The following is a 23115-nucleotide window of genomic DNA, read 5'->3' as shown; positions in this document are numbered from 1 at the left end:
ATGGTATACATTTTGTGAAGGGGTCAGTGATTGACATCAATAAAAATACACTAAATTTCAAGTGCCACAGGTAACAAATATTTGCTACTGGTATATTTTGGGAGCCAAACAATCTAGATTAGGAGCAATAACCGCACAACTTTATATTAATAAATGCTCATATAGGAATACTTAAATATAGAATACCTACCCGAAGATTTAATTTGTGCCATTGAATGGTTGTTCTGTGTGGCATAGCTTACGGCCAGCAAGCTTAAATATAAAGGTTACTCGAAAATAACTTAAATCTTTCAGGTGAGGATTATGATTGCCATGCCTCAATTTTTTTAAGTTACATAATTTTTCCAGATTTTCAAGACTGCATTAAAATTTGTCGAGTGTACTTCATCCATCCTTATTTAACTACAACATGGAAATTATCTGAGGGTTCACTGGTGGATCATATATCCCTAAACTTTTTGAAGCACATGAAGTCAAAAATAATATTTATATAACTTAGCAGCACTTGTGTGTAGATCATTCCCCTAGGGAGATTCAACTCATTGTGCCACATCTTTAATGGGTTATTTTTATAGAGAAAATCTTTCTTAATGCATAACTAAAAATAAAAATTATAAAGTTTTTTAATTAATGTGGGAAATTTCACAGTTTTACTGATTAAATGTGGATTTTATTTTCCAATAAACTTAAGGCTATGAAATACATATGCAATGAGAAATAAGATTTCACCACAGTTCAGTTGGAAGCAGTCATGGTAAAAGGACAAATGTTGGCTCATATGCTTCATGCTAGCGCATTAGGATACAATATTCTTATGACCTTAGCACTTGACAGATTATGTAAAGCGAGTATGATTTGATGGCTATAAACTGACATGTATTTTCTCCTTTTGCTATTTTGTTGGTTTGGTTGCTCTCTCTTGTTTGAATCTAACTGGTAATCCTACCTACAGTGCTCAAGGAAAATGTGAATGGTGTGGTCTTTTTACTAATGAATACCTAAAATCATTTTGTTTGCATGACAAGGAAATTAGAATAATGTATGCCATAGTGAAACCTGAACATACCAGGGACAAACTTAGAGACAGAAATTAAAAGACTAAATATTTTAATACAGATTTCATAGATTATAGGATACACAGCATGATTTGATCTCAGGAAATGTCTATTTATGGGAAAAGTAGGCATATTATTAGTTCTAATGATTGATGGTGAAATTGAGATGAAATTGCCATAGGAATAAAATCTATGCACACAAAAAGGTGCATGGATTTAAGGTGCAAAGTACATTTATAATAAAAATAATTCAAAATTATTAAAATCCTACAGAGGATTATTTTTATACTGAAAAATCTCCATTAAAACTATTTTGTGAAAGTATGTGTGACACATTAATGCAATTGGAATATTGTGGTCAGAACTAGGTACAGTAAATTTCATAACTTAAGGATCACGTTTTGGTTTGTAACACCAATATTTTGTAAAATAATCTTTTTATGCTTTCAATCCAAATTCTTCAGCATGAAATCACAATTGAATGGACATCCATTCTTTAGCCATGGTGATACCTTCTAAAAACATTCTTGATTCTTAAATTAAACCAATTGGTATTTTAAAGAATCACGGAGTATGTCACAGGAAATTTTTCAGAACCTGAGCTTTGCTACTAAATTTACTAACTGCTTTCTAGTGCCCATTTTTGACTGCCACTGCTGGAAAATAGAGTTAGAAATAAGTGAACTCAACAATCAGAATCTACCTACCTTGATCACCACCCTTTAAGAAAGCAAATATAAAAATGGCTCCAATTGAACAGGAATTTGTTCATTCATTTCCTTGTCCCAATGTTAAGATCCCTCCAAGCTTCATCCCTTTCCTAATAACATCTAATATCTTAATAGTTCTTAAAAAATGAAGATAAATTAACATATATGAAAAATACAACCATTCTTCGTTATCATGTACACATTTGCATATGAAAAGTAACAAAAGAAAATATTCTTGCCTAGCGAAGCTATGCAAACATAAGTCAAAGATTTCATTTTTGTTAATCGAAACCCTTAATATGTTTATATTTATGGCCAAGATAAGACCACCTTCAAATAATTTGCTACACCTAAAGCGGTCTCAATTAAAAGGAAATATTAGAGGGCAGAAACAAATATTAGAATTTATATTACGAACCTTTCTGTGCATGTGCAATGTGATGGCATCTCATGAATTTGACTTTGATTAAAATATATACTGTATCATTTATTATTTTTATATTATTGATGAATGCATGACACATCGATTCAAGAATAAATCAATTGAGATATCCTTATAGCTCTATGATAATTGCTTTCACTAATGGCCCATAAGTCATGGATTAGAATCTTACTTTGGGCATGGATGCTTTGGTAGGACCAAAGGCATTTTTCTTTCTTATTGATATTGGTTTTGGAGCCAAGGGAAATATTTTTACCCACCCCTTGTGGATTATTTTGATTTTAATAAAAGTAAAAATTAATACTACTTACTTGTTCTGTTATCATTGCTGCTCACTCTCAATGGCTTTTATATTTACATCATAATATGGAAACCACTGGATTGAAACATATTTAACATTGGATGGGTGAATGCACAATAATGTTTTACAAGTTTAGGATCAAAACTCATCATTTTGATGACTTTAACTGTCACAGCCAAAATATATCATTAACTGATAAGCAAGATATCAAATGAACTTGGAGATCAGTGATTCATTAATCCTGCAAAGAGTGGGACATTTTTACACACCAATTTGCTATTAGTGTTTAATTTTAATTTCGTGAAACATGCCCTCGAATTCTAGCAGTCCTCCAATTGGGTAATACCAAAGATTTTTAAATAATCAATAGACTAGTTAAGAGGGAGTTAATAATAACCAATATCATTGATAAAAGAAATTAACAGAAGGGTTCCTAATTGGGACCACCTGGGTACACCAGAAGCAGCATGTAATAGAAATCAAGTAGTACCATTTATTTTCAAATGTTTTTGCCTGTCACATTATTAACTTTTGAACTAATTCCAAATAGTTAAGACCAAATGCTTGTGACTTAGCTAGCAGCAATGCTTAATAAAAATCGTTACAGAATGCATAAACCTGTTAATACTGAGAGACAATATTCACACCATAAACATGATGTAAGGTATTTTGCTTCACTAACTGAAGCTCACAGAATGAATACTACAAAAAAGTAGCTGAATGGAGTAGGAAAAGATAATACAAATCTCTTCCACACATTTTAATACTGCCATTTATGGTTGGAATTATGAGAAATATTAATTTTACAAATGCTGGCAATACCTATGAAATGACACTAAAATGTTTTTTAAATCAATTTGAATATATACGGGTATTATTTCATTCACCAAATATTTGTTCAATCAGTAAATAAAATATTACTGTACTAAGTAGGTGCCTGTATCAAAACACTCACATCCTACTGGAAAATTAATTGTATGAAAAGGTTACCAAATTATATAAAATACTGTTCACTTAAAGCAACAGACCAAATTTCCATTGAGAACATATACTTTGCACATAGTTAAAGATGCACATTTGTTGAAATAATCACTATTCTAAAACTAAAAACTAAGAAGACTTTGCTCATCTAGCGTTCTCAGAATTGAAGATACTACACATTTGTTCTAAGATAGTCCAGCAAGAAATTGAACACGAGAAGGTTAATGCAAACTAGTAAACATTTTATAACATTTATAAACACAAAATAACACAAATATTCAAGTTTAATTTATATTGCAGTGTGATTTAAGGTGGAATAGAGGTGAAATATCCTTTTGCTCATTTAAAAATGATTCATGTACCAGTGAAAACATGTGGTGATGCAATTCAGTATAGTGACTTGTTTAGCATTATAGAAATAATGTGAGTGTATTGAGGATGTGAATGTGAATATATTGCTGTGATAAAATGTAATTGGAATGAGGTGCATAGTTAATTTTGGAGATAGGCTGCTTCCAAAATAGTGGATATTATGCATTTACACTAATTCTAAAAAGCAAAATGTGATTTATTGCAATGTGATTGAAATACTACCAAAATCTAAAAACTAAGAAAGCTATGCATCCATTCCATCATTTTTAAGGACCAAGTGCAAGAGTGTACATTCTTTGAGATGTTAGACATGGGAGTAGAATTTTAAAGGTTATTAGATACAAGCAGGTGTGTTCTTTTACTAACTAATAATTATATATACTAGTGATGGGACAACAATTTTTCTCAATACTCAATCCTTCAAAGTTTAATTGTAATTGATACCTTGTTAGGTTAATGTAAAAATTAACAATAAAGAGGCTCCATTGCATATTGCTTTTATAAGAAGGATGTACTGACACTCTCTTATCCAAAGAGCAATCTATTTTTTTTTACTGCAATGCTGATTTATTTACTAAATAATATAGTTCAATTGTCAATTTTACTAGTGATTTGACCAACTGAACTTTTCAAGATATAACTTATGCATATGTTGAGATGATGCACATCATTCAAGAAAAATCTAGCTTTTAGGTTCCTTGTGAATGTACTAGTAGTGCATTAAAAGGGTGCTCATAAAAAGGCTTAAGTTTTTAAGAGTGCACCAACCAGAGCATACTCTATTTGCAAGTAGGTGTACAACAAAAAAATATTTTTGGACATCCCTCACATTTGCAATACGTCATTTACATGCAAATCAAGACAGCACACCTTAAAAGGGCTTAATAATTTTCACATTTGACTATTTCTTGAGTCAAGAGGAGAACTTCTCTTGATAAGGAATGAAATGAATATTCATAATAGCCATTTTTTACATGCGCATACATAGTATAGAAACCAATATTTGAAGAGGATAACTATTAGCATGTAGGAGTACATTTCCATATTGCATTCCAGCAACTTCACGCAAAAGTGAGACAAGAAACGTCTTGATGAAAACAGTGATCAGTCTCACTACAATTAGAAACGTAAAAGCTTCCCAATAGGCCTTTTGTCTTTACAAATTGATGAATATTGCTCAAATATCCAGCTCTTTACCAATCAGGATAAATAGAAATTTGTACAGTAAGTTTAGAAACTGAAAAAGCAACAAAAGAATGATTATTATTTCTGATTTTTAAAGATAAGTTTATCCTCATGAAATTTGCAACAGCTAATTTTTGCTTTGGTTACCTTCATAATAACAAATTTTCACAACAAGAAATTTCCTTTCTCCTCTAGGACTTACTTTCTTACAACTAGACATCTAATGGGCACTCTATTTTAAATAAACACTCACAGTACACACACACAGAACCTACTGGCATTGTAACCATATGCTATATTAATGCACTGTTTAAAAAGAGCCATAATTGATTTTGTCAATTCCAAAGTATCTACTCATGATAAATCATGAGTAGATACTTTGGAATTCTGGACAGATATCATTTGTTTCACATGAAGCCATCAAACATTAACAATTATATAAGGTCTAAGCTGGTAGTGGATTATGTTATAAGCAATTCATTGTAATTTTCAAATCTGTTGTTAATAAAATAACAAACAAATATTTCATGGTAAATTCTTTGGCAGAATTAAATGTGATATATCAAAGCTCATCGTAAAACTGATCACCAACTCTAGGAACAAATAAAATAGCCAAAATGTATTTAACTAAGAGACATTAATAAAAACTCATACTAAATTTCCATGCACATATTGTTAATCTTACCTTAATTATTTCTACTGAAAGAGCCTTGGAAGTGTGTATTTTTGGAAAATGATGAATACGTGCATTGAAAATCAGCCTCAATAGGTGCCTATGTATATTGATTTGGTCACAAAAACTTGATATATCTTCATACCTATCCACTAGGTATTGAGACTACCAAGGTGTCATGAGCATTGAGGTCCCATCTCTAACATATAAAAATTATTGAGTGGTTGAAAATTTGCATTCCAAGTTGTTGAAGCCTAAGTTAATGTATTAAATTGATATAAAAGCATTGAGAAAACACAAAAATAGATGCAAAAGTAATTTTAATGCAAAAACCTACATGTAAACCTACATCCAAAAAGCATTTCATAAGTATTATTCTGTGAAATGAAGAAATCTCTCAGAAAAATGCAGATTTGGAAAGAGAAAGTGATGGAGAAGTCTTACCAAGACATTGAGGTACAGGGTATCTCCACTTGCCATCCACCTGGCAAACTGTTGATGTGTTGCCAACCAAACGCATTCCTTCATGGCATCGGAAGATAATGGATGCACCAAGAGTGGTGCCAGCTTCTATGTTCTCAAGCCATCCGTTGAACAGTGGGCCTGGGTGGCCACAGTTGATTTCTGCATTTTGGAAGTCAGGGGGAAACACCAGGACAACCAAATGACAAGTTGTGTGACATGAAGGAATCCGAAATTGAATTGAAAATGTGATGTTGCCCAAATAATGATGATGAGATGATTTATTATTAATTTAAAAATTAAGGTTATGCCTCAGAAAAAAACTAAAAATGAATTAGCAAATGTTTTAGAATGAATTTAAAAATATAATTCATTATTTCATACATCAAAAGCATATGTTAATGATGCTATTAAGTACTAATTGTGAATTATTTTTAACATCCTAATCGTTTAGTTGTCTTGGCATTTTGAACTGTGTAAGTCAGCTAGAGCTTTTAAATGAGGTATTGTTTACTCCCATAGCATAAGTACCCATTTTTGGCTATTCCACTAAGTCCAGACAAGGGAGAAATGGAAAGGAAATAAAAGTGACCGACATGATAAATTTCACATTAAATATATCTGAAGAAAACATGCAGTTAGCTATTGTTGTAACTAGTTTAAGACAAAGCAGTTAAGTGCATGAATGCCTTGTGTACATTTTCCATCTACTGATAGAAATAAAAATAAAACATGCAAAAGCAAATATACAAGCTGATTGATACCTTTCCATGCTCTCCATTTTCTACTATTTCTATTTCACAATGTACAAATGGGTTTAATGAGAACAAAAACATTGGTGTTTACTGTATTGATTGAGTAAGTGAAGTGTAATCACTTAGGTTGAATGGGTATTGATTTTGACATAGGAAATGTTTACACCACAGCTAATATCACTGAAATAAATGGCAATGTTATCATTCTCTTAAGAGTATCGTCCTTTTATTTAGAATTGATTTTAATTATCACTATCAGCAAAACTGAAATTAACATTTAACACTGTCATCTTTATGCAATTAAGGTTTTAGAAACTTTTAAAATATATATTTTAACATGGCAAATTTATGGAATCCCAATCTGAGATGGAAGACTAAACAATGTCAAAATAACTCCAGCAATAGAAGTGAAAATGAGCTTATGAAAAGTGATATACAGGAAGATTACATTATAACATGTAAATAAAAGCAAATGAATGAATTAAGACCGGATATATGGATACATGACATACATGAGGATAACTACATAGGATAAGTATTTTGGGAATAAAACTTTGCAATGAATGAATTAGAGATGATGAGAATAATGGTATGTCAAAAGAAATGAGTCGACATTAAATGTTTCAAACTGAAGCTAGCAGTAAGGATTAAGGATAGTTGCTGTCTCCCCACATTAAAACGAAAAATGCATTAACAGATGTCAGAGGCTAGTTTTCATCAGGTTTAAAATATTCACCAAACGTTATTTCTTTATCTACTATTTCAAACACCTGAAAGAAGAACATTCACAGGAATATTCACAATGCCTTAAATATATAGAAATATCCATTAAAATTCCATGACGATGCTGGTAAATAATAGATCTAATTTAATAATTAACTCATTCAAAATACACTATAATGATAGAAACAGCCCTTTTATACTTTAAGGAGTAAACCTTTTATGGAAGCAACTTCAAGTTGATGTATTGCATTGATAAACCTGAATTATATTTTCTGTGTTAATTCATGTAACAAGTCATTTTTATTTTAGATAGTAAAGTTCTTACTGATTATTACCAGGAGACAAAACAAATAATACTCAGGAGAAAAAGCAGGCATCATGTTTCCCTGAGTATGAAACTGTTTATAGGCAGTTTTATTCTCGATAATGCATGCTTAAAACATTAGTAAAGAGCAGAGTACCCCGACAGGTAGCATGTTCATCAAAAAACCTAATGAATCTTAGATATGAATTTTACGTTGCCATATTATTTTCTGTAATAAAATCAATGGTGCAAAATGAACTCAGCCATTCAACCATCTCTGATACCTATTAACACTATTCCTAGGCACAAATAGTTCAGCATGAGAATAACCTATTCTTAAAAGAAAAGGAAATTTGATCAATGCATCAAGAAATAAAATGTTTACTGATGATTGCTCCATATTCCTCATACAATTTTCTTACAGGTATAAGTGTACTTTTCACTAAGAATCGTAAAATATTTTAAATTTCCTTTAATAGATTATTAAACTTAAGACATAAAATATCCTCTATGGCTATAGATTGAGAAGGTGAAAGAATATATGTGACCTGCTGTGAACTAGTCGGAATAATAAAACTGAGTCTCAAGAATTTACATCTATTGAGGGTAATCTTGAACATTTACAAACTGGATAAGACTAGGAAAAAAGACAAGTTTATTCAAATATCAAATAAGTATTTTTGTAAACCTGATATGCCATAAGTTGTATATTATGGCACTCACTATTTAAAACTAAACAATACCAATGGAAATTAATTTAAGCTCTACTTTTCTTTCGAGAATCAGAGCATAAAACACATCCTTTCGAAATTTGTCTAAACATTTCATTGTATGTATAAAATCTAGTTGCTGGTGACTTCATTTAAAGTATATTAAAATGATTTAGCTCTAGAAACTCCTTAGGATGAAATTAGTATCCCGATATAATACTGGGAGTCCCTTTTCCCCACGTTGGTTTTCTTTGTACCACATTGTGAAGGATAATATGATTGTAGCTCCAACCCTGCCAAAGATCACCAATTGCATTTTGATAGAATTACCCTTCAAAAATATCCAAATAAAGAGGAAGTTTATAATTGAAAACATTGAAGTTGTATTTTTACTTTATGTCCCAGTCTAAACAGTTTTTATCAGTACTAAACAAATGCACTCAGTAAGATTCTTTTGGGAAAACATTAACATGTTACTTAATATGGCCTGAAATAGATTTTTGGAACATGCCTTGTACAAGTTCATACAGAAAAAAGATATCCGTGAAAATGACCTCTTTAATACAACAGTAATATGGTGTTCCTATGATCGATAATACCAAATGATATCATTGCTTGGGGACACAAAATTATTTTAACTCTGAAAATATAAAATAGATGTGATCACTTCATGTTAATCATACAAGAGTGAATTTTGAGCAACATAAATTGCTCATCAAGTATTATTTATCACAGTGTCACCCTGCTCATATCACTCAAAGAAAAGCACATATTATTCATGTTTTAAAATTTTAAATTCATTTCCTTTGTATTTAACAGCTCATACAAATTATTCCTCTGCAACTTTCCTATTATCGGTATTGCATATTATTTTTCCAAATGTATGCATATAATACATAAACTCTAAAACACTGCTTGAAAGAAGAAGCTTCTCGGGAAACTTTGGCTGACGATTCCTTCAAAGTATATTATCCTGACAAAGTTTGTCGTAGGCAATGAGAACACACTCTGAATGTTTTAGACGGCCAAACCTAAGAATTGTTTGAGAGGGTGCATGATCAGTGAACACCTGGCCCTAATAAAAGGAATAATTAAAATTCTTTACAATTAGCTGATAACAGAGACTTCATCCATAATATTATACCATACTGTGAGCACAAGTCATTTGAAGATCTTTAAAAATATTTTTGCCTTATGAGTACTTTTATTGCATTAACACTAAAATGTTACCTTTGCATTCAGGTTGTTCACCTGCCCAACGTCTATCAACACCACATTTTCTCGTCGGCTCTCCCACAAGCATAAAACCATACTTGCACTCATATGATACAACTGAGTTGTACGAGCAGGATGTGAATATTGCTTTCCCATTCGGTGGATTCTCTGGTGTGGGGCATTGTACAGCTGCCAATCCCCAAAAAATGCCAATCCGCAAAGTCCAAACAAACAAACAAAAAAAAATAATTAACGCCATTGATATGCACTTATGGCACAATGGTAGAAAATTTAATTCCAAATAAAGTACATATGATACTTCAATTATTTGTTCATCCATATAGTGAATTGATGTAGAATATAAGAGTAAGTTTAAAATTTCAAAAGCCATTCAAAATTATTCATTCTACACTGTAATTAATTTAGTAGAAACCAATTGTGTTCATGCATTAAAAACTCTTTCTTCATGTTTTAATTGTCCAGAATGAATCCAAAAGCCAATTAAAGAATGAGCTGTTATTTAAAACTTGGCTATGTCAAATTGCTCAATATTTTGTGAAATAATAATGTAATTAAATTAATAGTATGCATGCTCTGAAAGTTACACAATTTTGTTTCCAAAAAGTAGACAGCAAAATATTTATTTCCTGTTTATTTTTCAGGACTGTTATTAAAAGGGCACATTTTTCTTGTATCTTTGGACACAACTTAATATTTAGATATTTTACGGCCTAAAAGACACACCAATTTCTTGTTAATGTAGATTTGACAAAGGAACCTGCCTGATGTTTTTAACAAATAATCGAGAATAAATTTGATTACTTTAATCTTCCTGTATGCATTACAACATGGAATTATAGTGCTAAAATTCCAAGTTAAAAATGTAAAAAACAGAAAATTATGGGAAAATACATAAAGTAGCTACAAATAAGATAATTATAATAATAAAAGTACATATGAATATATCAATACTCTGGAGTAAGTTTCCAAGTTACTCTTAAGTTAAATTTTAATGAGTAAATCTAACATTAGAAGCACAATATCCTGATAGCATTCTTCACATTCAATTTCAATCCTTGGTAAATGAAAACAGTAACTTTTTATGAGAATATAGGTAGGCAAGTCAGACTATCTAAGAAATGTTACTTGTAAATTGTTTAGTTTCAAAATTTGCAGGGTCTTCGCATAATTATTGGATTTTTCCTCTGAAAACATACGATACCAGATATGCTGCTGGAAGTTTATTCACTTACAATACACTTGATTCCTATGGTCTCTGATTTTATTAGTCTACTTGAGTCAGCATTTGGCTCAATCTGAAGACATTGCAGCAAATGCAGCAACACTAAATTTAGAGGAGTTATCTGCTGGCGTGCCCACAAATGTAGGAATTTAAATTTGAAAAATAAAATTAGCCTTGACTGGAATCCTGGTCCCAGTCAAGGCGAATTATTTGTACACTGTAAAATTCTCACATTTAAGGCAATTAAATTGAAATACATACATTTAAGTGCAGTCAAGCCTCTTCCAATGCAGCCTTCTCAAACTATTGGATTGAACTAGGTAGAAACTAAATACACAATGGTTTTCTCCAATGGGGTTATTCATACTTGTCTAGTTTTCACAAATGGTCTTTCTCATACATTTTTGAAAAGAAAGCATGAATGGCATGGGAGAAATTATGCCGAGTCATACCTCTTCTACACTCAATAAATAACACACCCAGTGCTTCTGAAAAGCCATATTTTTTTCTCATACTACAAATAAAAATTCTTTTTTAGAGATTCCTATGCCAGATAAGACACAAGGGGATTCCATTCCCAGGTATCCCCAAATAGAGGGTGAAGAGAGGTCAATTAGCACATGCAAAAAAAATATACTATTTCAATCCGATAGCTGTGGTACAAAGTTGAAAGTCTCATATATTGACATCAACAATTTCTTTCCATGTTTACTCATTTGTGGTGATATTTCATGGACTTTTAAATGTGGAAAAGATTGAGATAAAATGTCTTTGGAAATAAATAAACACCAGGGCTCTGAATAGCACCTTAAGTATGCCATAAGCATGGCAATACTGGTAAGAGTGAACACAGCTACTCAGATAAGTGGAGGAAAAATAAGGAAAGCTTTTAAAAAAATTGTTTCCATCAAGTTTTGCGGAAATGATAAATAAAATTTAAGGCCGCAATGAGTCTTTCAATTCTGAAATATCCTTTTGAGCTTGATGAAAACCTAACATTGCACTTTGAATATCTTCTGTGTTCCATGTAAATTCTACAAAAATACAGAATGAACTGGACAGAATAATGTGGATTGGAAATAATTTCTTGAGAAAATCCTTGAATCTGAATTCTTGACAGTAATGCTTAATGAAACAACATACGAGGAAGTTAAAAAGGTTCTCGGAATCACCACCAAGTGACAGCGTCAGCACGACGAGTTTACCGCATCGTAATAGGTTATCCGTCATGAGTTAACATGTAACGCATCAGATGCGGGAAGAGATCTGTTGTGTGGACACCTCTCTGTTGTTCCTGTGTAGTGATTGGTGAAGATGGAAAAAATTTAGATTTGAGCATGATTAAATACTTCATAAAGAAAGGTATGAAAGCAAAGGAAAGTCATGCTGGCTTTCAGAACCCTCTGAGGAACTCAGCTCCTTCATTTTCAACTGCTACCAGGTGGACAAATGAGTTCAAGTTTGGTCGCAACAAATTAGATGATGACTTGTGTATTGGTCAGCCAAAATGTGCCACTACTCCAGAAATTATTGCAAAAGTGTATAATATGGTCATGGAGGATTGCCGACTGAAATTGCAAGAAATTGCCAAAGCTGTAGGGCTGTCGGTCTGGGCATATCACATTTTAACAGCAGAATTGGATGAGAAAATTATCAACTAGATGGGTACCGTGAATCTTGATCAGAATGGAAACTTTTGAAAAATGTTTGACCCATTTTAAGAGCAACCAACAAAATTTCTGCACCAGTTTGTGATCACAGATGAAAATTGGGTCCACTACTATACCCCAAAGACAAAACAGCTGCGAAAGTGGTGGAAACATGTTGATTCACCAACACCAATAAAAGCAAAGGCAATACGGTCAGCCAGAAAGGTGATGGCTTCAGTTTTCTGGGATGCAAAAGGGATTCTACTGATAGATTATCTTCCCATTGGTCAAGGAGTTACTGGACAATACTACACCAACCTCCTGGACCAACTACAGCAAAATATACACAAAAAAGGCAGCCGCCTCACTGAGGAACAGACGCTGCATGGACTACCTTTAGTCTGGCTCCTAACCTTCGCCCTATCTGGTATGGGTGATAGGAGCAATTATCATTACTCCCGCCAGCACATCTCTAGGGCTCATTGGTATACATAAGCCCTTCCACCACATCAAGGTTGTAGCCCATGGGAGGGACTTAATATATATTAGAATATAATAGAAGAGTAAAGATTGGCCCAGCTTTCTCTCTGGCAAAACCCACTGGCCAGCATTTACTATTATGCATCCACTTTTAGGGATAGATTTTAAAGTTGGAATGTGAATTAATTATGATGATAGGAAAAATATAATGAAACACTGGGGGAAATACTGAGATATACAGTCAACATTTCTATTGTTAGCAGTAAGTAAAAGAGATAGTATTATTTTATGAAATGGGACAGCAAATAAAAGTTCTTCAAAGTTTAACATCAATTATAATTATATTTGATGATTATTTTTAAAAAATCCCAGGAAGACAATGTCACAACTCAGCATGCTCTGCCCATGGATTTTGGAAGGCATATGAGATAATATTCTCCAAAAATTCATTTTAATATTCTGATATAAATTGTATAAAACGTTATTATTAAGGTATTTTTAAAATTAATTGAATAACAAATGTAATGATCTGATTTCACAAAGAGCTCATCAATAATATAGATTTGGACATTCAACAAAAAGCCCTTAATAGAAATGAATGAAAGGTTTATATGAAGTGCTTGAAATTGTACATTCACGTGTGCAGTACAAGACAATATTACTATTTGCACAATTATATGAATGTTGTCTGTAGGCCTATGTCAATTGTTTCCATAGGAAGGCTGAGTGAGCAACACAATGCATTGAATTATGATGGATGATTCAGTACATTTTCACGATTCTACAGTTGACTCTTAAGATATTTATGCCTTTACACCTTGGAATTTGGTATTTGCAATTTCAATATTCTAAAGATATTCTAATTATATCCTCAAGCTACACTACCCCTTCATTGTATGTTATGAACAACTATGAATTTGACATCCTTATAATAAACATTCCCTGTATTGAGAGAAACTTGACTGTCACTATTATCTTCTTTGATGCTACATATACCTGGGGATACTTTTGTTTTTTAAATCTAAAAACTAACATGCACCAGGAGCATTTGTAAAAGAAAAAAGTTAAGAATACTGAAGGCCTTAAATTTGATTTCAATTTTAATTGAAATTTTGTTTCAATTGAAGGAATATAACTGACATGCTATTATTACAGAAATGTTAAACTATGGGCTGATTGCAAGAATCAAGACTGTACCAAATGCTGACAGAGAATTCAAGTAGGCAGAGTTAAAAATCCATTTGAATATGGAATAAAAGAATCAGTTTTATCATTGAATACAGGAACACAACTGAAGTATTTAAAAAGAACATGCATCAGGAACTTTCCATGCCAATATTTTGAGCAGTCAAATCTGGTATATATAAAAATTATTATTACTTATTGAAAGTAAAAATATATTTCCTTCTGTGTAAAGAATGCTCCTTGTGATTTGAATGATGCATTGAATAATAAATGTGAATTAATAGAGCATGAATATTTACAATTATTTCTCCCATTTTCATTTGTTCTTCTCAGGTATAACTAATATTTTTTCTGATTTGTCTTTGATTGTTTACAACAATTTTTCATTTTTGTTTTGTGACAGTGCTTTCACCTTCCTGTATAATGCACCAATTTTATCCTTTTTGAAAAATATCCACAGCCTCGCATTGTGTGTTTCACTACACTTCTTTCACCCTATTTGTTTTGTGTTTCAGTTTATTTTTGATCTCTGCTAACTTCACTCTATTTAACTCTGTGCCTATATTCTTCCATTTCTTTACCATACACAGTCAACACAGATTTTCCCTTCTTCCTTTCTGACAGTGTTTAACCTTCCAGTAAAGCCTACCAATTTCACTCTTCCTCTGCGAACTTTCCATATCCTCGCACCACACTTTTGTTCAATGGCCTTTGGCTTCCATGCCATGATGGACAATACAAAATGATATATGTATGCTCAGAGCATGCTTATAATGTTAAGATCTTATTTTCTTTTTCTGTTGTTAAAAATTTAGTGAGTGTAATTTTTAGCTGTCCAATCACTGTCAAACAGCTAATTTAACCTTTACATTGACTCTTGTACTATTTCTTGTAAAGTAATATCTCTCACCAGATTATGAGAACAGATTAGGAACACCTCTTATAATTCCAACCTGGGCACAATTTGAGTTAGAAACTAACTCAGCCTCTCCATCTTTTCTGAGTGAATCAAATAAAGTACATTATGAATACCACCAATTAACCTCCTTTACCATATACTCTTTGGTACACACAAGCTTTAACTGATGGACATTTAGACATTAGTTTTAAACCACTTCCTTTGCGGACTTCAGTCTTGCAAGCCAAAAACAGAGTTCATTTAAGATTTGATTTAAACGTATTCTAAACTTCATTCTTGCAATCCACCCAAAAAGTTTCGGTAGTTGGTTAGGTAGAAAAATTATTCTAATTTAAAACACTATACAGGATTTCAAAAATCAATTATTTGTCTCCTTAAATGCAAAAGGAGACCCACTTTTTGCAGGGTACATATTTTACATAATTCAAATATCTAGAAAGTTTCAGTAAATAAACCATAAAAAATGAAGAGGTGAAAACAATTTAATCAATAAAGAAGAATTTGTGTACGGCATGCATTGCTTTCTTAAGGCTAACCTGCCATGCACTTATCAGTTAAATTTCAATGTCTTTTTCCATTATTGAGACGGCTATTTGCACATGCATCCATCTCCTGTTTATCATGTAAGAGAGGCTTTGTGAAAAAAATGCGGTTTAATTGATATGGCTGTAAGTTATGCAAAAATGCTTATGGAACCAGTTCCAAAAACAAAATGCTATATTTTGAATGGCTTGTTGCAAGATAGTGAGATATAAGTGCTCTATTTGATATAATCATAGCGGATATGATTCAATGAAACTGTAACATGACTCCAACTTAGACAACTCCTTATGCCATGCATAAACTTATGGACACTTAATGCATACTATGACTCGTATTACATATTTGGGATGCCACAGAACCTGTACATGATTCATCACTTGAATAGGATATATAATATGTATCTTATAGCACTGGTATTTGAACTATTTATAGTATTTTATAGGAGATAAAAAAGCCTATGCTTCTATAGAGCCACCACTTATGAAGAAATTGTGTGCATAATTTTTTTCAAAAGTCCATTTTACTATGGGAACCTTCCATAACAGATTACTTTATTTATAACACATAATTGCTCAACAAAACTGTTCAAGGGTATGCTACTAGCTGCAAGTGTAATTTATTCTGCATTTTACAACTTACCACAATATCTATAACAGAGGTTGGATGCCTATCACACTAGTGAGAGATGAATTCATGGGAGTTGAAAATATGATGAATCTAAAATGATAAATCTGAACACATTTTATATCTAATTGCGTAAAATATCCACTACTGAATTGAACAAGACAGCAGAATCATTGAAATATGATAAACACAGTATTTTTGATGACAGTGAAGATGCTTGGAAAAAAGAGAATGAAATTATGGGAAAAAATCAGCAGTGATGACTGTAGCTGCAGTGGTGAGGACCATACATGAAATTCAGATTTGTCTCTTTCATTTCAATGCAAGTTAATTGTTTTTGTTCCCATAGACATTGTCTAAGTATAAATGCATGCAATCATTTTTTCAACTATTTTTTTCTTTAATCCTTGTGCAAATCTCTGGACTGTGCATCTTATAGGCTGTAAAATATAGTACAAAAAACTTGGGATTAATTTCTTATATGATGAATGCAGTAATATATTTTTAAAAGTCATAATTGTTTGCAAATGAATGATCCAGTGATCTTTACTTCAGATGGAATATGAGTTTATTTGAACACATCATATCATGCAGATGATATGAGACAAACAGTGAACATGAAGCAACATTTAGCCGCCAAGCATTTATTTGCAAGGTTTTGTCTACTTTCCAACAGAAATTTTAACAGGTAGGCTGTATAACTTCCACAAGTAGCAAACTTTGGATAAAATTAGGTGTATAGAAAATTTTATACTTGCTGCCCAAAGAAGCGAGTTTCTACATACACTTACGGACGCAGGAGGGCAACTCTTTAGGTGCCCAGCTGCCATCAGCTGTGCAGTGCCTTTCAGAGGCAGGTCTGATGATGCCCAGTTGGGCACTGCCTCCACCACTTGGCACAGCCGCAGTGGCTGAGGAGGCTGCTGGCACATGGAGCTGAAATCCATCTGCGCAACGGTATGTGGCATGGCAGCCAAAAGTAAGACATTCACTCTCAGCCCAACCATTTGGAATAGGAGAGGGTGGCCCACATGACCGAGCTGAAAATTGAGAATTGAAAAGTGATAAATTACTTGAAACATTAGTCGTTCATGAAAGTAACAAAGCAATAATATTAAAATCATGAGTGAACATTGACTTTGTAAAACATGAAGCATTGCTCTTCACCTGTGAGACCATATATTTACAAGTTGTATAATTCATCGTATATTTGGTCAACTATTGTTACTCATCTTGTCTTTATGCTAAAAAAATTTAGAATTTTATTTAGTCAGAAATCTATGGCATTTCCTTTTGGTAGATACAATTATCATTTAATGTAAATTTACATTAGCCATAACATTTGTTAATGGATGAACATTATTCAATACATGTAACTGCAAGAGAAAAATATTTCAGGTGAACTATTTTTGATAAAGAAACTACTCCCATACTTTAAAAAATATGAAATTTTCATCAACCATCACCAATGTTCATAGAGGAAAATACTAATCATCTTTGAGATCTTTCTGATCTGAATTTAACCATAAAAGAAATTTTCCAAAGATGTGTTAGTGTGTGTGAATTAGGAATAACTATTTGGAGTTTTGTATGCAATTTCAATCTACTGAGGCAATTAATGTGTCTTCAAATGAGGATTTTCTTTAGGAGTCTACAAGAGGGATGACTTTTGAAATGCCCTCCAAAGTGATTAGGGGGAGACATTAAGAAAAGCCACCCATCAAAGGAAGTATGAGATCACGCCATGATTCATGAAAAAAGATAATTGCCTCTTGACCTTTACCTGTGTCCAATTTTCAGGATTGTTTGCCAAGGGTATTGGGGATGTACACATTTGCTAACTTGTATGTACCTGAATATGCAATTAGAATGGGCATGAATTCATCTGGCTGTATCTTGAGGTTTAAACAAATAAGTTAACTGTTTGAAAAGAAAGCTAATGAGTAGAAAAATACATCTATTGACTGTCGACTGTTCTGAGGTGAACATGACAATACAGTTATACACATTAAACCACACTCTCTTTTAGTACTATCATTGTATCATAAGCCAAAAAGCTCTCTTCTCTTTTGGATTACTTTATTTTTACTAATTTGAATGGGCTTTTTAAAAGATTTCCATCACCATATTTTTTTCATTGTGTAGCTTAGTTTAAACGAGAATTTTTTCATGCTTTTAGCCCACAAAATGATGATGTAAATTTTATATAGAGGCAATTTATATCTATTATGCATGTGTTTACATTTTTTGAGTATACTTTTCATAGTTTTTACTTTTAACAAGACATCAAGTTGAGAGCCACTTGCTGCTGTACCTACATAAAGGTGATTCACTGCTGATCAATACGACCTTCATCCATTTTTCCCGCCTCCTTAGGATTTCTCCCAACAATCCCCTCTCTTTGCCCACCATACCAAGTACTTCCTCATTTGTTTTTCTTTTGTTCCATTTCACCTTCTACATTCTTCTCCTCACCCACATTTCAAAAGCCTCCAATCTACGTCCATCGTCCTGCATCGGTGACCCCATGTTTTCACCACGCTCCATATCAAATTTTTGACGAGTCTTTTCTTAATATCCTTACTCAACGTCCCTGCCACCAACTCCCTCCTCTTAGTGAAAGCCTCTTTGCCTAGCACAATTCTTCTCCTTACGTCCCAACTATTTTGACCGTGTTGGTCCAGAACACTTCCGAGATACGTAAACTGTTCTACCTGCTCTAGTTTTTGCCTTCTTATTTTAATGTTTAGCTTAGCCTTTTTCTTTCTAGAAAATCGCAAAGCCTTTGTTTCATTAATATTGATTCTCATCCCATACCTGTTGCACTGAATTTCCAATTCACTCAGCAATGCTTGCAACCCCTTGGCTGACTGACAAACTAAAGCTTGGTCATCAGCAAACCTAACTGATTTCACGAATTTCCTTCCAACTATCATTCCTATCTCCAGTTCTTCCCATGCCTCTTTAATCATTACCTTCACATATAGGCTGAACAGCACCGGTGATAATGGGCAATCCTGCCTTACACCTTTTCCTAACACTGCCCATCCAGACTCTCTGTTCCCCACTCGCACCTGAGCAGTCTGAGACATGTACAGGTTGGGGATTAGCCTCCTTTCCCTCCAATCTATTGCTATTTTCTGCAATATACTCATTAATTTTTCCCAATCCACTCTATCTGAAATCTACAAAACAGGTAAATACATCCTAATTGTATTCCATATTCCTCTCAACTAGTGATCTCATTGCGGTAATAGCTTCGCACCTGCCTCTCCCCTTCCTAAACCCACAGTGATCACACCATAAGTAATCATTTGCCTTACTCTCCATTATTTTGTTGATAATCCCGAGAACAACTTTAGCTGCATGGGATATCAAACTTATTGTCCTTTAGTCCTCACATAATATAGCCTTTACCTTTTTCGGAATAGGAACTAACACTAATCTCTTCTAAACACTAATTTAAAGTCTTCTGGCCAGATTCCTTTCTCATAGATACTTTGTATCAGTCCATAGACACTCTTCTTCCCATAGTTTCCTAAACCATTTAGTAGTTCCACAGAATGTTGTCTACACCCACAGCCTTGATTTCATTTCTCTTAATGTCCTTTCTATCTTGTCGTCCAGTATGGCTGGACCTAAGCTATCTTCCTCTATGTCATATCCTCTTTCCAGGTCTAACCTAGTTGGCCTTAGTTCTTTACCACACAGTTCTTCATATATTCCTTCCATCTCTCTTGGATGTTTTCTGTATCAACTATTATCATACCCACTTTATCTCTAACTGCTAGCATAGAGCTTCCTTTCTTACTTCCCAATAGTAATTTAACCTTGCTGTATAGCACAGCAATTTCACCCTTCTCTGCAAACTTTCCATATCCTCGCATGGCGTCTTCCACCATGTTCTTCTGCTTTATTTGTTGCCTGTCTCAATTTATCATTTAACTCTTTGTACTTCCTTTTTCCTAACTCCGAGTTTACATTCATTTTCTTCCATCATCTTTCTGATCATCTCATCCGTGATCCATGGTTTCCTTGCCCTTCTCCCATTATTGGTTCCTATAGTTTCTTTTGTGGCTTTCGATATCCATTTATGATATATTCCCATTTTTTTATAGTACTCAGCTCTTTACTGTCATCCATGATTTCTTCTACAGCCTGTTGGTACTTCTTCCTTTTCAATCCATTTAATGCTTCTACATTCCATTTTCTAACCCGCTGCCCCTGCCTTATCTTTTTGAAACAGACCCTACATTTCATAACAACTAAACTGTAGTCAGAGTCCTCATCCGCTACAGGGAAGCTGTGCGAAATTATCACAGTTCCTAAACCTGTGTCTAACATGAATATAATCTAGCTGATACCTGTCTGAGTCACCTGTTATTTTCCATATATACCTGCATCTTTTGTGGTGTCCAAACCAAGCGTTGGTGATGACTAAACCCCTATCTCCTACAGAAGTCAATTGTTTTCTCCTAGCGGTCATTCCTCATACTTAAACTGATTATCATTGCTCCTGCCAGGACAGCTCTAGGGGTCATCGGAAAACTCAAGCCCTCAACCCACCACAAGGTTATAGTCCATGGGAGGGTAAATATGATATAGATTCATTTATTTAAGATTCAGCTTAAGTTTATTTCATTATACTGATTTATAGCAGACTTAGTTTATTCATAGATTTAATTGGTAGTTTACTATGGAAAACATGGATTCAAAAGTAGGTAAAGGGAAAGTGCTACATAGTCAGGTGCAGTAGATTATTTATAAAGTTTTAACTTAAATGAAGATGGAAGCAGTCAAGGGAATCACTGTTCCCATTAATAGTGTGCATGACCATGTTACATTTATTAACATTTGCTGAAAGTAAAGTCGTTATGGACAGTTTTCATAATGAAATTATTATTAATGAAGAAAAAACTGATGAAAGTACTGAAAGCGACAGTGAGTAAGGAAGTTTTTTGATTGAAGTATGTAAACACATTTAAAAATAAATTAATGTAAAACTTGTTTTCAAAATATTCATTTCCTAAAGTTTTAAAAATATTGAGAAAATAGTGTCAATGTAGCATGGAAAATTGTTTAATTGCAAAAATCTGTTGGCTGAGATCAGTACTCAAGTGTACTCTTGGCGATGTCTTCAAAGCTGTTCACAAATCCTTCTGCTACCATTGGCTGCACTTCTAAGTGGCTGCCCAAAGCCTTTCTCCTACCCTTCCTCTACCCCTCTCTTGCCAAATTTCTCCCCCATTCATGCATCCTTCTGCGCGGGTCTGGGCCACAAGCTTTCAACTGGACTATATCTAATTTATTTTACATACATAATTCGCTCACTAACATTTGAATTATCAATTTCAACACCAAAAAATGTTTCAAATTAACCATTTGGATAGTGCTGGTTTTTTTACACAAACTACTTTAACTATTCACATTCTGACATTTTTTGTAAAATGAGACATCAAATAATTAGAACAAGAAATGGATGTGATTAGAGTGAATTTTGTTATCCATTTTTAGTTGATAAATATGCTTATTATCTTGGGCATTGACTACATTGCCATTGGGTTATCAAACTTCTTCATTCCCGACTGCAATAGACTTAAAGGGTTTTCTCTCGGCTGCTTGGTATTCTGGTGCGATTCGATTCTCACAGCAATTTCCACTTCACTGTCCAAGATCAGTAGGTTCATTTTCAGCGGTTTATCTCTTGTATGTGAAATCTAAGAGCTCCACAAGTGATCTGGGTTCTCAGCGTCTTCTTGAGGAAACTGCCGAAGTTACACGGTTACCGCCATTTTTCGAACTGCTTTAATGTACTTTTGAATTTTAACAACAACACTATATTGGAATTGTATTTGGTACTCTGCAATTGCCAGTGACTCCGTGTTGAATGGGACCATAAGTAATTATAGGTTATCGCGATTACTTTTACTCTCTGGCGATGAAAGAGATAGTGCATCACACACTGCATTGTAAATACTGCACTAATAGAATGCAGCTGATAATTTATTTTACTTTATTAGGCAGCTTTCTTTATATTTTAAAGACCTTCCACAAATTGGATCCACCGATTTATTTTGCCTGTTGTATCATTGATCTCTATGAAATTTGGTTTGTGTGCACATCGCCATCGTTTGTCGTCATAATGTCATCTTAATGTCAAAACAATCCGAAATTTTCCCAAATGACAGAAAAGAAATATTAGGAATATAGCTGTTTTTGCTCACTGCAATTCGATTTTCATCACAAAATTGGGTTTTTGTCAATCTAGTTGTAATGAAAGTCACACTTGCCGGGCTACACAACATATTGCGACACTATTTGGTTTCCCCAACCGAACACTCACCAATCACACCATGTCGACTTGACAGACAGAGTTGGCAGAGTTACCAACTGAGCAAAACACCAGGATCCTGTTGCCGCCTTACACCACCAACGAGGTGCAAAACTTATACAGAATCCTCCTTTTTAAATACAATGCCATAGGAGACGCATAACTGATAACCTCATACTAAAAATCCAAAATACACAGAGAAAGATGCTGCGAGATCAATGTTTATAGAAGGTAATGTATTCATAAATTATTC

At 33.4% G+C, this 23115-nt stretch overlaps 1 protein-coding gene across 1 annotated transcript in view; it reads right to left on the bottom strand.

Moving 5' to 3' along the window:
• Positions 1 to 23115, bottom strand: part of Hasp (Hig-anchoring scaffold protein) — a gene marked incomplete at its 5' end in the record, with an annotated part of 432721 nt that overhangs the window by 46301 nt on the left and 363305 nt on the right. The window contains 3 exons of the mRNA XM_071586781.1: positions 6164 to 6343; positions 9904 to 10077; positions 17317 to 17571. Of these exons, the coding sequence (XP_071442882.1) occupies positions 6164 to 6343; positions 9904 to 10077; positions 17317 to 17571 (609 nt within the window). The remainder of the gene's footprint in view (positions 1 to 6163; positions 6344 to 9903; positions 10078 to 17316; positions 17572 to 23115) is intronic.

This window comes from Hetaerina americana, unplaced genomic scaffold, assembly GCF_022747635.1.
Source record: "Hetaerina americana unplaced genomic scaffold, ioHetAmer1.1.p SCAF_26, whole genome shotgun sequence".
Lineage (NCBI taxonomy): Eukaryota > Metazoa > Arthropoda > Insecta > Odonata > Calopterygidae > Hetaerina > Hetaerina americana.
The sequence above is the reverse complement of the archived record's forward strand: the minus strand, read 5'-3'. Positions and strand labels throughout refer to the sequence as shown.